Source organism: Stegostoma tigrinum, chromosome 23 (genome assembly GCF_030684315.1).
Source record: "Stegostoma tigrinum isolate sSteTig4 chromosome 23, sSteTig4.hap1, whole genome shotgun sequence".
Classification (NCBI taxonomy): domain Eukaryota; kingdom Metazoa; phylum Chordata; class Chondrichthyes; order Orectolobiformes; family Stegostomatidae; genus Stegostoma; species Stegostoma tigrinum.
The window spans coordinates 39,066,443-39,078,645 of NC_081376.1; the positions used below are offsets into that span (position 1 = coordinate 39,066,443).

At 41.1% G+C, this 12,203-nt stretch overlaps 1 protein-coding gene across 8 annotated transcripts in view; it reads right to left on the bottom strand.

Moving 5' to 3' along the window:
* The window catches only part of caskin1 (CASK interacting protein 1), a 598,608-nt gene that overhangs the window by 138,186 nt on the left and 448,219 nt on the right, over positions 1–12,203 (bottom strand). For all 8 annotated transcript variants that reach the window (XM_048551877.2, XM_048551875.2, XM_048551876.2 and 5 more), the window contains exons 5-6: positions 4,371–4,466; positions 1,885–2,015 (exon numbers count right to left, since the gene is read on the bottom strand). In XM_048551877.2, the coding sequence (XP_048407834.2) occupies positions 1,885–2,015; positions 4,371–4,466 (227 nt within the window). The remainder of the gene's footprint in view (positions 1–1,884; positions 2,016–4,370; positions 4,467–12,203) is intronic.

A 12,203-nucleotide genomic window follows, 5' to 3' on the forward strand; every position in this document is an offset into this window, starting at 1 on the left:
AGTGTCTGCTTGACCTCTGAAGGACAGCACCCCACACAACACTGCACTCCCCCATTCTACTCCAAACTGCTAACCCAGAGCATATGCTCACATCACCGATATAAACCCCCACCTTTATACCTCATTAACAAGCAACCTCTGAGCAGACAACAATGTTCACAAGTTTAGTGCTTTTAAGGGCCAAAATGTCTCATCTCATCATCCCATCTCTATACAAACAAACTTTCTCAATTACACAGCGTGATCCTGATCAAAGCCAGTTTCCCTTCAGATTAATTGCGATGCTGAACATTGTTTTTATTTTAATGCTGTTCCATGTTCAGACTTTGGAGAACTACTTTGTATCGCAATGGTTTCACAGTAGACATTATCTGTCCACTTGTTAGAAGTGGTTCTTTTTATAAAATGAGAAGTAGAGTCTATTACAAGACATTAAAAGACAGACACAGCAGTTGGTGGAAAATCTATATTGCTTTAGCCCTGAGTCTCTAATCCTTGCTCCCTTGATGATTTAGATCTAAAATTTTCTCTTGGATACTTACATGACCATTTACCCTTAATTATTGGAAAATTCTGTATTAAATGCAGCCTGATGTGACACTATCATAAGCATCAAAAATAGATATATTATGTGCTAAACATACATACAGCTACTAACGCATTTATTTAAATAGACCTATGAACACAAATCATTTGGTTAAATACAGAGTAATATTCAATAAATACAACAAGCAAACCTGCACAGATTAAGTACCCTTCTTAAGAAGCGCATCAGATATAACATAATTGTCACTTAGATTTTTCAAGACAAAATTCTAATTGCTGGCAATGCAAATTAAGTAGTTGTGTTACCTGGTACCAATTTTCATGTCTGTGAAAATATTGTCAGTGGTGTAATGTTTATAGACACTGCATTATTTTGCAGGCAGGTTTCCAGATAAGTAATACCAAAACACGTTCAACAATGAGTTGATATAAATTTGCAAGGGAAGCTCAACTGAATCTGCACAACCTGGTCAGCAGAAAATTTCACATGTGCCTGATGGTATTTGCGCAATGCACAAATTATCAGGAAAATGACCTACACATAGTCCCTTTAAAAAACTCCATATAATTGCTCCTGTTCTGCTTTGTGCAATTCCAGGTTGCTGCAGTGTGTTGTGGCTCATTTGAATAATATCCTGATGCAGCTCTGTTTATGGGTGTTGGGGTGATTGCTGGAATAATTAAGTATCATTCCTTCTGTTTTACCAACCTTGGGTACACAGAAATCCAAAGGAACAAGAGAAGTTGGGCTAAGTATACAGCACATTATAGCAAGCTATAATAAAAAATGAAATAGTGCAGTGACTGGAAGTATGAAATAAAAACAAAAAATGCTGGAGAAACTCAACAGGACTGACTGCATTTGCAAAGACAGAAATAGAGTTTTGAGTCTGATATGACTCTTCTTCATGAGAGAACATTATAACAAGCTACAAAAACAGAAGTTGCTGGAAAACTCAGCAGGCCTGGTGGCATCTGTGGAGAGAAATCAGAGTTAATAGTTCGAGTAGAGTGACTCTTCCTCAGAACTGTGTTGAGGAAGGGTCACTCAACCTGGAACGTTAACTCTGATTTTCCTCCACAGATGCTGCCAAAGCTGCTGAGCTTTTCTAGCAATTTCCGCTTTTGTTTCTGATTTATAGCATCCATAGTTCTTTCAGTTTCTATTATAACATGCTATTTGGTTAGTGTAATAAAAGACTGGAATTTATTACCTCAACATCAACAATTAATTGAGTTTCTCGTCACAGTTTAGCAGGAGGAGACAAAAAGGCCACTTTGAAACTATTTCAAAAGCCTTGAAGGGAAATAATGGGAAACACGGTGGTGGGAGCTAACCTTATTATGTCGATATGTCCGTTCTTGGCAGCCAGATGTAGTGGGCTGGTTCCATTGGGATCGGTGATATCCCCAGGCTTTGCTTCAAGCAGAGCAGCACACATGTTGCTGCTTAGGAGTAACTGTACCACCTGAGTGAAATATCCAAGAGGTTCAGTGAGCTATAACATTCGAAGAGCCAACATATCAATCAAGAACCAACAACAACGTCTACTTATGTAGAGCAGTAAAATGTACCAAGCATTAATATTTGGTCAGTCACATTTTTCAGGGCTGTTAATGTCTTTGTTAAATGTAACAGAATCAGATGGCAGATATTAATTGCTTTTGAGTAGATATAAAAATTGAACAGCTATAACACAGGGAGTAGGATGAGAGAGCTTGCATTAAGTAAATCAATAAGCACTTCTCAAGTTGGAAGGGAGGGTACAAACAGTTTACAGGGAGATATTGACAGGTTAAGCAACTGGGCAAAAAGATTCCCTACAGTGTAGAAACAGGCCATTCACCCCAACAAGTCCACACCGTCCCTTCAAAGAGCATCCCATCCAGACCCATTCCGCTATGTCTAACCCACCTAACTTAAACATCCCTGGGCAATTTAACATAGCCAATCCACCCAGACATGGGAGAATGTGAAAACTCGACACAGACAGTCACCTGAGAATGGAATTGAACCTGGGTCCCTGGTGTTGTGAGGCAGCAGGGCTAACCACTAAGCCACCTGGAGAATGTGAAATTGTTCATTTTGGAAGGGGAAGCAAAAGAACAGAATGCCATTTAAATACAGAAAAACAGCAGAAAGCAGCTACCCAAAAGGACTTAGGGAATACCTGTATATGAAACACAGAAAGCTGTCACACAGGTGCAGCAGGTAATCAGGAAGGCTAATGGAACATTGGCCCTTATTTCAAGGGGATTGGCGTATTGAGGTCTTATTGTAACTGTACAAGGTGCTGGTGAGACCACATCTGGAGCATTGTGAGTAATTTTGGTCCCTTCATTTAAGGAAAGATATCATTTCATTGGAAGTTTTTCAGAGAACGTTCACTAGTATGATCCCGGTTTATGGGGGATTGACTTATAATCAGTGACTAAACAGGTTGGCACTCCACCCACTGGGCTTTAGAAGAATGAGATTTGATCTCATTGAAACACGTACCACTCTTAAGGTGCTTAACAAGGTAAATACTTAAGAAGAAGTTTCCCCTCCTGGAGAGTCTAGGAGCAGATGGCAAAGTCTCAGAATAAAGAGACGTCAATTTAAGATGGAAATGCGGAAGAATTTCTTCTCTCCAAGAGTTGTTAGTTAGAATTCCTTGTCATGGAGAGCTGCAGGGGCAGAGTCCTTGTGTCTATTTAAGGCTGAGATGGATAGATTTTTGATCAGGTGGGGAATCAAGGGTTATGAGGAAAACGCAGGGAAATGGATGTGAGGAATGTTGAATCAGCCATGATTCGACTAAATTGTGGAGCAGGCTCGAGGGGCCAAATAGCCTACTCCTGTTCCTATTTCTTATGGCACTTACTATCGTTTCACAAAAAAAGCCCTGGCTTCCCGAGCCGCCTGTGCTAGTTGAAAGCTTGATCACAGAGGTAGGCTTTAAAATGATGAAGTGGTTTATGGAGGGAATTCCTGAATGCGGCTTTGGCAGCATGGTTGAGCAGTTAAAATGGGAGAATGGAAAATGTGAGTTGAGAAAGGACTGGCTTTCTAGTTGCATCTTGGATTGTAAACCAGGAATGCTCTTCCGCAATTGTCATGGTAACAAGGTTTGTTGTGCAGATGGAGCTCATGTATATCATTCAGATTACTGCATTAATAAACAGGTTTATCCATAAAGCTATGAATCGCTGAACTCTCAACATTTCCTGTGAATTTCCTGCATGAATTGTTGGTTTGTCTGGAACATGATGGGCACAGTTTCTGACCATATTGCTACCATCAACACCTATAGTAACTCAGTGTAGAGCCTGTCCCCATGCTGACAGCTTTCACAGTTCAGAGACAGGAAAGGAAGTTAGATGTTACCGAAGCACCACAAACGTATTAACACTGGTAGCTCAGATCTGGTCTGAATTGTCTGAATGAAGGGCTGAGGTGTATAAAAAGAAAACAGAACATGTGCTGAATTAATTACAGGAAATGGACACAATAGGGATTTTCCTTCAATACAATTTGTGTGCAGGGCTGAAACAGACCTAATGGACCTCCAAATCGCCAAAATAAGAACAACATAAGACTGTTTTTAGGAAGGTAGGGGGTGTGGGGGCTACATGGTGGGATTCCTTCCCACTGTCTTGTCCTCTCCCAGAATGAATATTGGAAAACTCAATTTCTTAAAGGAAGGCACAGCACTTAAAAGAGAGGGCATAGTTTCAGACTTAACTGAAACTCTCAATGCCATGGCAGACAATTACCAGACTGCAATAGCTAATAATATCCTACAGTGGTGATAATTGAGAACACAATGACCTGAACTTACCCCAACTCTGCCAAATTCACAGGCCAGGTCCAAGGGTGTCTTGCCAGCAATGTCCACGATACACGGGTTTGACTGATGTTGCAAAAGCATCTCAGACTAACGCACAAGAAAAGAACAAGGGATTTAGCTGGGTCCTTTCCCAATTCATACCATCACAGTATTTCCTTGGGTCTTCTCCTGCTTTGTTTTTGGGACCTTGGTGAAAGCCCAGTTTAGGCCAGGAAATGGGGTTTCAACAAATCTTTTTTTTTCTCAAAGTTTCAGCACAGGCGAGGAATAGGACCCGAGGAAACTGATCCTCAAACTTATCAAATGTGAACAGATTGGGAAATCGCTCTTTGATTAAAATAACAGCAGGGTCCACAACAGCTGTAGAGGTAAAAAATGAAACTGCAGGAGAAACTCAGCCAGTCTGGCAGCATCTGTGGAGAGAGAAACAGAATTAATGCTCCAGCTCTGGTATGACTCTTTGTCAGATATAAATATTTCCTTTAAGCATAAATTAATGGTAAAAGATTATAAAGCAGTCCAAAAGTATTGTGTCCCGCATTAAGGAGGGGTTAAATGTTCATTGTCTTTATGGAGCACATATCTTCTTGAACCGATGCAATGTGCTGAGTGCAGAGTCTGAGAATTGCGTGGTTTGCTCCAAACATTTCTAGACAACTGATGTTTCCAAATAACAGATCTCCAGTTTTGTATTGGAATTTCAATTAACAATACAATAGGCTCTATCAGTGGTTAGGTGAAGTTTATAGACCAGATATGTCTTTGTAAGGGTGCCTAATATCTAGCTTTGTAAGGGTGCCTAATATCTAGCTGGTGGTTTTGGGTGCTAGGACAGATCACAGAAATTTTTATTAAATTGGCCACTACATTAATGAATCTGAATGAGGATGGGTCGAATTTACCTGCTCAACAGATAAATAGGCTGAGGGTGTTCAAAGCAAATATTCGTAAATAATGAGCAGATTTGGTTGTAACACTGGAAAGGTATCTATGCAACAGAGACAAGGAAGAGATGGGAAAGGGGGGTCAACGAGCAAGCTAACAGAAAAACAAATGCAGCGGAATACATAAATGCATCTTTTTCATTGACTTTGAAGACCAGGGTCCACTGGTAACTTATGAAGTAGGTACAAATTGTACTCTGCAACATCAGCAGAACTGAGATTAATGAATTAAAAAATCAAGAGAGGCACTGTGAACCAGCCAAAACACCTACAGTGTTTCAGTTTCAGTTTTCTTTTCTGTTCGAGTGCAGCTCAGGAATATTTACAAGTCTGAGTTATTTGCAGACTTTATGTATTGCAATTAATACTCACTTTGACTACCGTGCTGTAAGATTTAGAAATAGACAACTATTAAACAGGCAGAGCAAATGAACTTGTTATTCTGCTAAAATTTTTTCCTTACATAAAGCTGGTGTCATGGTTCTATGATATCAGGCGAGAGTGGAATGATTTGAGTCTTTCACTGTAAGTGAGTAACTAATACCCCCTGCATTCTCCGAAGGGGAGTCTCCGTGTCACATGGCGTTTTAGCCCCAACTCCCAGTTGGTGAATTCCATTCTGTATCTTCACTGGCCCCACAGTTGCTTCAATTGGTTATCTGCCTCTTGTAGGCGAATAGTTGTTGTGCCTCTGACCTGGTTAACTTGAAAATGCCGAACGGGAGGAGATGCAGGAAAGCCATTCCCACATGGCACTGGCTCCCTTTCCCCCACATCCATGGCCATTCAAAAATCTCTAACAGGTAGAAATACTTCCTTTGTCCTTGCATCCTTGTAGGTTGATTCTTGTGCTCCAACAATTGTTTCTGTTTTCTGTGTGGAATAAACTATGTACAGGACTACATCCATCCAAGGTTCCATGAGGTAATTTCCCCACACCTTCTCATTTTGGGCAAGCTGGTATTTCAGATCTTTTTCTCTTGATTCTTTCATGTGGTGTATGTGCATTGATGGCAAGGCTAGCATTTGTTGCCCATCCCTACTTGCCTTTGAACTGATTGGCTTGCTGGGCAAATAGTTAACAGGCAGCCATATTCCGGTGAGCCTGGATTCACAGGCAGACCAGGCCAGGTTAGGATGGCAAATTGCCTTTCCTAAGGGACATTAGTAAAACAGCTGAGTGCTTACAACAATTGATGCTAATTGTTTGATGGACACCATGACTGATACTAGTTTTTAATTCTAGATTTTAATAGAATTTAAATCTGTGGAATTCGAATGTGTGCCATCAGAGTTAGTCTGGGAATTTGGATTACTAGTCCAGAATGATATTACAATTACACCATTGTATTGCCCCCAATTTGTAAGTTTGTATGTAATTCTAATCCCTTTATATAGTTGCCTCAGAACTAGAGATAGTGGACTGACTAGTAGATAATATAAAGTGCTAAGTAAAGGTAATGTCATCATTGTCTCAGAGGACTGAGAGAGAGAGATAAATGGTGGTTAACTTAACAGTTGCCACGCTATTGAACTCATGAGATTGGCATTACTCTCTGTCGCAAACCAGCTGTCTAGCCAATTGAGCTAACCTGCACCGATATCTTTATGTAATACTATGACTAATGGGTTAAATTATGAGGACAGATTGCATAATCCAGCCCTGAAACTCCTTGAATATAAAAGATTTAGGGCTAGCTTTTTCCCAGAGTGGGGGACTCAATTACTAGGGGTCATGAGTCCAAAGTGAGAGGCGGAAAATTTAAGGGAGACATGCGTGGAAAGTTCTTTACACAGAGGGGGGTGGGTGCCTGGAACGCGTTGCCAGTGGAGGTGGTAGACGCAGACACATTAGCGTCTTTTAAGATATATTTGGACAGGTACATGGATGGGCAGGGAGCAAATGGACACAGACCGTTAGAAAATAGATGACAGGTTAGACAGAGGATCTTGATCAGTGCAGGCTTGGAGGGCCGAAGGGCCTGTTCCTGTGCTGTAGGTTTCTTTGTTTCTTTGTTAAAGTATTTGAAGTTTTTAAGATGATTAAAGGAATTGAGGTGGTAGACAATGGAAAATTTATTACCTCTGGGAGGTGATTCCTAATGACAGGAAACACATTTTTACACGAAAAAGATGTAAAAATCTTGAATCCTCTCCCTTGAAAGGCCTTTGAGGATAGGTTTCAACTGAAAACTGTAAGACTTTGTGACTGAAAGATCTTTGCAAAAGATGGGTATTAAAGGCAAATAGAATCAAGATGCCATTTGGACACGATCTAATTGAAAGGTGAAGTGAGTGGAGGGGTCTCTCTTGGTCCCCATGTTCCCATATCAATGCAATCAGAGGAATCACTGTAATAATTATTGAGCAGTTTGGGAAATTCTCCAAGCAGTAAAGAGGAATAGACAGAGTTGTAATGTATGCTAGGAGGATATGTGTAGCAAGGAGCTCTGTAAACCCAGTGGTACAGAGAAGGGAATAAATTAAAACTCTCCATTTCACTCTAATCCTTCAGGGGCTGTAACAAGATTCCAGCCCCTGGGCACAGGGAAATTCAGAATCTTCTGTTTATTCAGAAAACAATCTGACAGAAAGGATGGGTCTATTCCAGCAGGGTAAATAATGGTGGAGGGTAAAAAGAATTGGGGCTCATTTTGAATTGGGGGAGTGTTGATAGTGTCAAATAGAGGATGAAGTGATAGCACCAATTTTAAAACTGTCACCCATAGACTAAGTGAAGCAAATTACACCCACAGTTTAAGACCTGCAATGTTCAGGGCTAACAGGTCCAATGTAACAAGGCAGTGAGAACAGTGGAGAGGAATTATTACAAGGGTTCTCTCGTTCTTTCATCATCACTACAGAGGAACCCCAGGAGTGATGCTTTATGCAGCATTCATGCCAGGTTTCTGGGGATCTCATGTTCAACAAAGTCCTGGCCAGGATATGCCCACCTCTCTGCCACACCACCATGATGCTTTCAATCCTTTCAGTTTCAATCCTCTGAGCTTTCGCCTTTGGAGGTCTCTCCTAAAGCATTTTCTAATCACCAGCTCTCCCTTGGACTATAAGACACTGTTTAAAATGTGCCCTTCTGATGGTCTTTCAGGCTCCCATCCCTTCTTTGACTTGGAGCCAATAGTCGCTTTAACATGCTGCAGTAAATCTGGGTTATTTTGAGAAGTTGGGGGCCTTTTATAAATGCAATTTGATGTTGCTTGATATCAAATCTATCTGTTTTAGGGAGGAAGGATCTAGTTTCTATTTCTAACTGCAGGTACAAAGTTAGCTGCCATTGGCTGGGCAATGGGAGGTTTGATCTTACACCTGAGCTAAGGAGGGAACATCTTATAGATTGGTGCCTGATGGAATATACAGATGTACAAGTGTGGAGTTAGAGTGGGGAGAGAGCCAGATACAGCTGCAACATCTGCCATGGACAACAACACTGGCAAAAAAAAAATTAGTGAAGCCTGCGTGTGAGCAATGTCCCTTTGGTGAAGTACTGGAGGGATCTTGCAAAGAAGAAGTGAGTAAGTGAAAGAAGGTGGAAATTGGACAACTCGTTCTTTGTTAACACCTTGGGTTTCATTTTTGGTCATAGATCACAGGAAATATGGTCAACAGCAAGATATTGAAATAGCAACTAAATACACTCGAGTTCAGACAGACAAAAAGTGGGCTGTATTGCAGAGGACTTAGGGCATCAATCATATTTTGGATAGACAGCTAGTATTAATTGGATATTAATACTGTTTACATACATATTTGAGTAGAAACACTTTGTTGGCACCACTGACTTAAAGCTTTGGGATGGGTTTAAGGAGCTAGTCAAAAGGCAAAGTGAATTAAGTATGGCTGAGAAGCTACAATTCAGCTGGTTCATTCCAGTGTTTGCGCTCCACATGAGCGTCCTCCCACTCACTTTACTTTATCACATGCCATTGACATATCCCTCTGTCTCTGTCTGCCTCACGCATTTGCCTTTAAAGACATTTGAAATATTCCCCTCAACGATTCCAGGTGGTAGCGAGTTCAACATTCAAATGACTCTGACTGAAAACGTTTTCCCTAAATTCCTTATCATATTCATTATCATCTTGGTATCATCCTTGTAATTCTTTGCTGGACTTGCTCCAGTCGTTCAAAGCTCTCACTTTTACAAGGAGTGCAAATGTATCTACAAGCTGGTTACATCCAGTCAGAACAGAGATGCAGCATCACATCTTTGGAGCTCTGAATGAACTTCAGTTCCTCCAGCCCCTGCTCTTGCAATTCAGTACATTCCACTTGGACATTCCCAGGGGTTGCAAATCACCCTCATGTCAACTGGACAGCAAATCCTTCACAATCACAGGACACTAGTTCGGCCATTTTTGGAATACTGTGCTCACTTCTGGTTTCCCTGCTATAGGAAAGATGTGAAACTTGAAAGGGCGCAGAAAAGATTGACAAGGATGTTGCTGGAGTTGGAGGGTTTGAGCTACAGGGAGACACTGAACAGACTGGGGCTACTTGTCCTGGAGTGTCAGAGGCTGAGGGGTAACCTTGCAGAGGCTTATAAAATCATGACAGGCATGGATAGAATGACTAGCTGAAGTCTTTTTCCCAGGGCAGGGGAGTTCAAAACTAGAGGGCATAGATTTAGCATGAGAAGGGAAATATTTAAAAGGGGCCTAAGGAGCAACCTTTCTTTCAGAGAGGGTGTTGTGTATATGGAATGAGTTGCCAGAGGAAGTGGTGGAGGCTGGTACATTTACAACATTTAAAAGGCATCTGGATGTGTACATCAGTAGGAAGGGTTTAGAGGGAAATGGGCCAAATGCTGGCAAATTTGGAATATTTGGTTGGTGCGGACGAGTTGGAACGAAGGGTCTGTTTCCATGCTGTAGAAGTCAACCGAGTTCCTCCTGCTGGAGTCTTCCAAGCTCTGCCCAGATTTTTCTGAATTATGCAATAACCGTGCTTAGAACCCAGAAGGATTTTGAAATGTTGAAGATTTTGGGATGACTAAACCCAGAAATAAATCTTCAGCTCAAAGAATTCTGGGCAGAACTTGGAAGACCGCAGCAGGAGGAATTCTGTTGAGTTCTATGCTGATTAGAGTCATTCAGTTGTACCCTACAGTCCAACTTGTCCATGCCATCATCACAGGCTTCAGGGCTTGTCACGTGCGCCCTTCACATCATTCTGGACTCAAGCCTGTATCCAATAATTTCAGACCACTGGCTCTATCCAATCATTTTGCTTCCGCTCCTTTTAGAGTTTTGATCCTAGTCTTGTTCTCTTTGTAATTGATTTTGGATGGTAGTTCATTCTTTCTACCATTTACACCTCTTTAATAATAATTTTATTCACGGTTCAAGGGCGCTACCTTCTAGGCCAGTGTTCGTTGTTCATCCCTAATTGCCCAGAGGGCAGTTAAGAGTCAACTACATTGCTGTGATTGTGGAGTCACATGTAGGCCAGACCAGATAAGGATGGCAGTTTCCTTCCCTAAAGGTCATTAGCAAAGCTAAATGGGTCTTTTTCCCCCCCAACAATTGATAACAGACTCATTGGACAATTAATTCCAGTCTTTCTTATTGGATTTAAATTCCACCATCTGCTGTGGTGGGATTCAAACACAGGTCCCCAGGACGTTATCTGGGTCTCTGGATTAACAGGCTAGCAATAACACCACTGGGCCATCACCTTCCCTTTTACAAGTCACTTGTTTCTCAACTGTCTAATTTTTATTCGCCTTAACTCTGGCCCACCAACACTTCATTTCATGTTTCTCATTGTATCCCATAAAATCATTCATGCTCTTGTTCTACTCAATTGACAGACTCAAGGCCAATTACATTTCTAAGTTTTCCCTGCAGTCTGAAACATTATCTCTGTTTCTCTCCCCACAGATTCTGCTTGACTGGCTGAGTAGTTCTAGCAAGTTTTTTGCTTCAAGCGCTTTAATATTTTGCTTTTGCAGCTATCCAGGCTTCTGATTTAACAAATGGTACCAGGAAATCAAGTGTATTTTACACGCCGGTCATAGATGACTTCTCCTGTGAAAGTGCTACATTCATAGATCATTTCATGCAGTTCCTTAGGTTCTGCACAAATGAATAAACAGAGTCAGAAATACCTGAGGGCAAAGAAGAAAGTAAGAGTTCAGACGTACATACTTTGGCTGAACCGTTTTTCAGTGATTTGGCATCATGTCATGAAAGTCCACAGGTAAATCTTTCGACATTTCATGATATTTTGAAATGAAAATTATTGAACTGGACCCAAATCCCTTCATTCAGCTTCCTATTTGATCTTGCCTAGCTTTTCCTTCCTGCTTGACAGGACGTTTGTGATGGAGATTATCATAACCACTTTGTGCTTTGTCTCTCAAGCAAAAAATCTTGGGAAAATGAGACTGAAAAATACACACTGAGATACCCAAAGAGCAAATCAGTTCCTATTTAGCATCAAAGACTTTCTTTTCTTCTTGGATGCCACTGTTGAAAGGATATTTCCAGTATTGTGACTGAGTTGCACAGACTGCCAATTCCTGTACTCTTGGGGGCTATTCATGTGCAGATGGCGTCCAAAGTATTGAATTTCAGTGGGGCATACTATAAGCATTTCAATATTATTTTGCAGACAACTCCAATTGTAAATCAGATAGTTAGTCTCTGGCATGGTATGGATGCAATCTCTTCAAAAGTTAAACATCAGCAAACAGGCACTAATCCTGCACACCATGATTGGTAACAGCTGAGGATGCAACAGGACGAAGAGCAGTGGTGCAGGAGTGGTCCTGGGAGCCACAAATCAGAATGTAATATCTGAAATTAGGAATTCAAAGGTTGATCCATCTATATGAAGCTTGAGGCACACTTGATGTTGG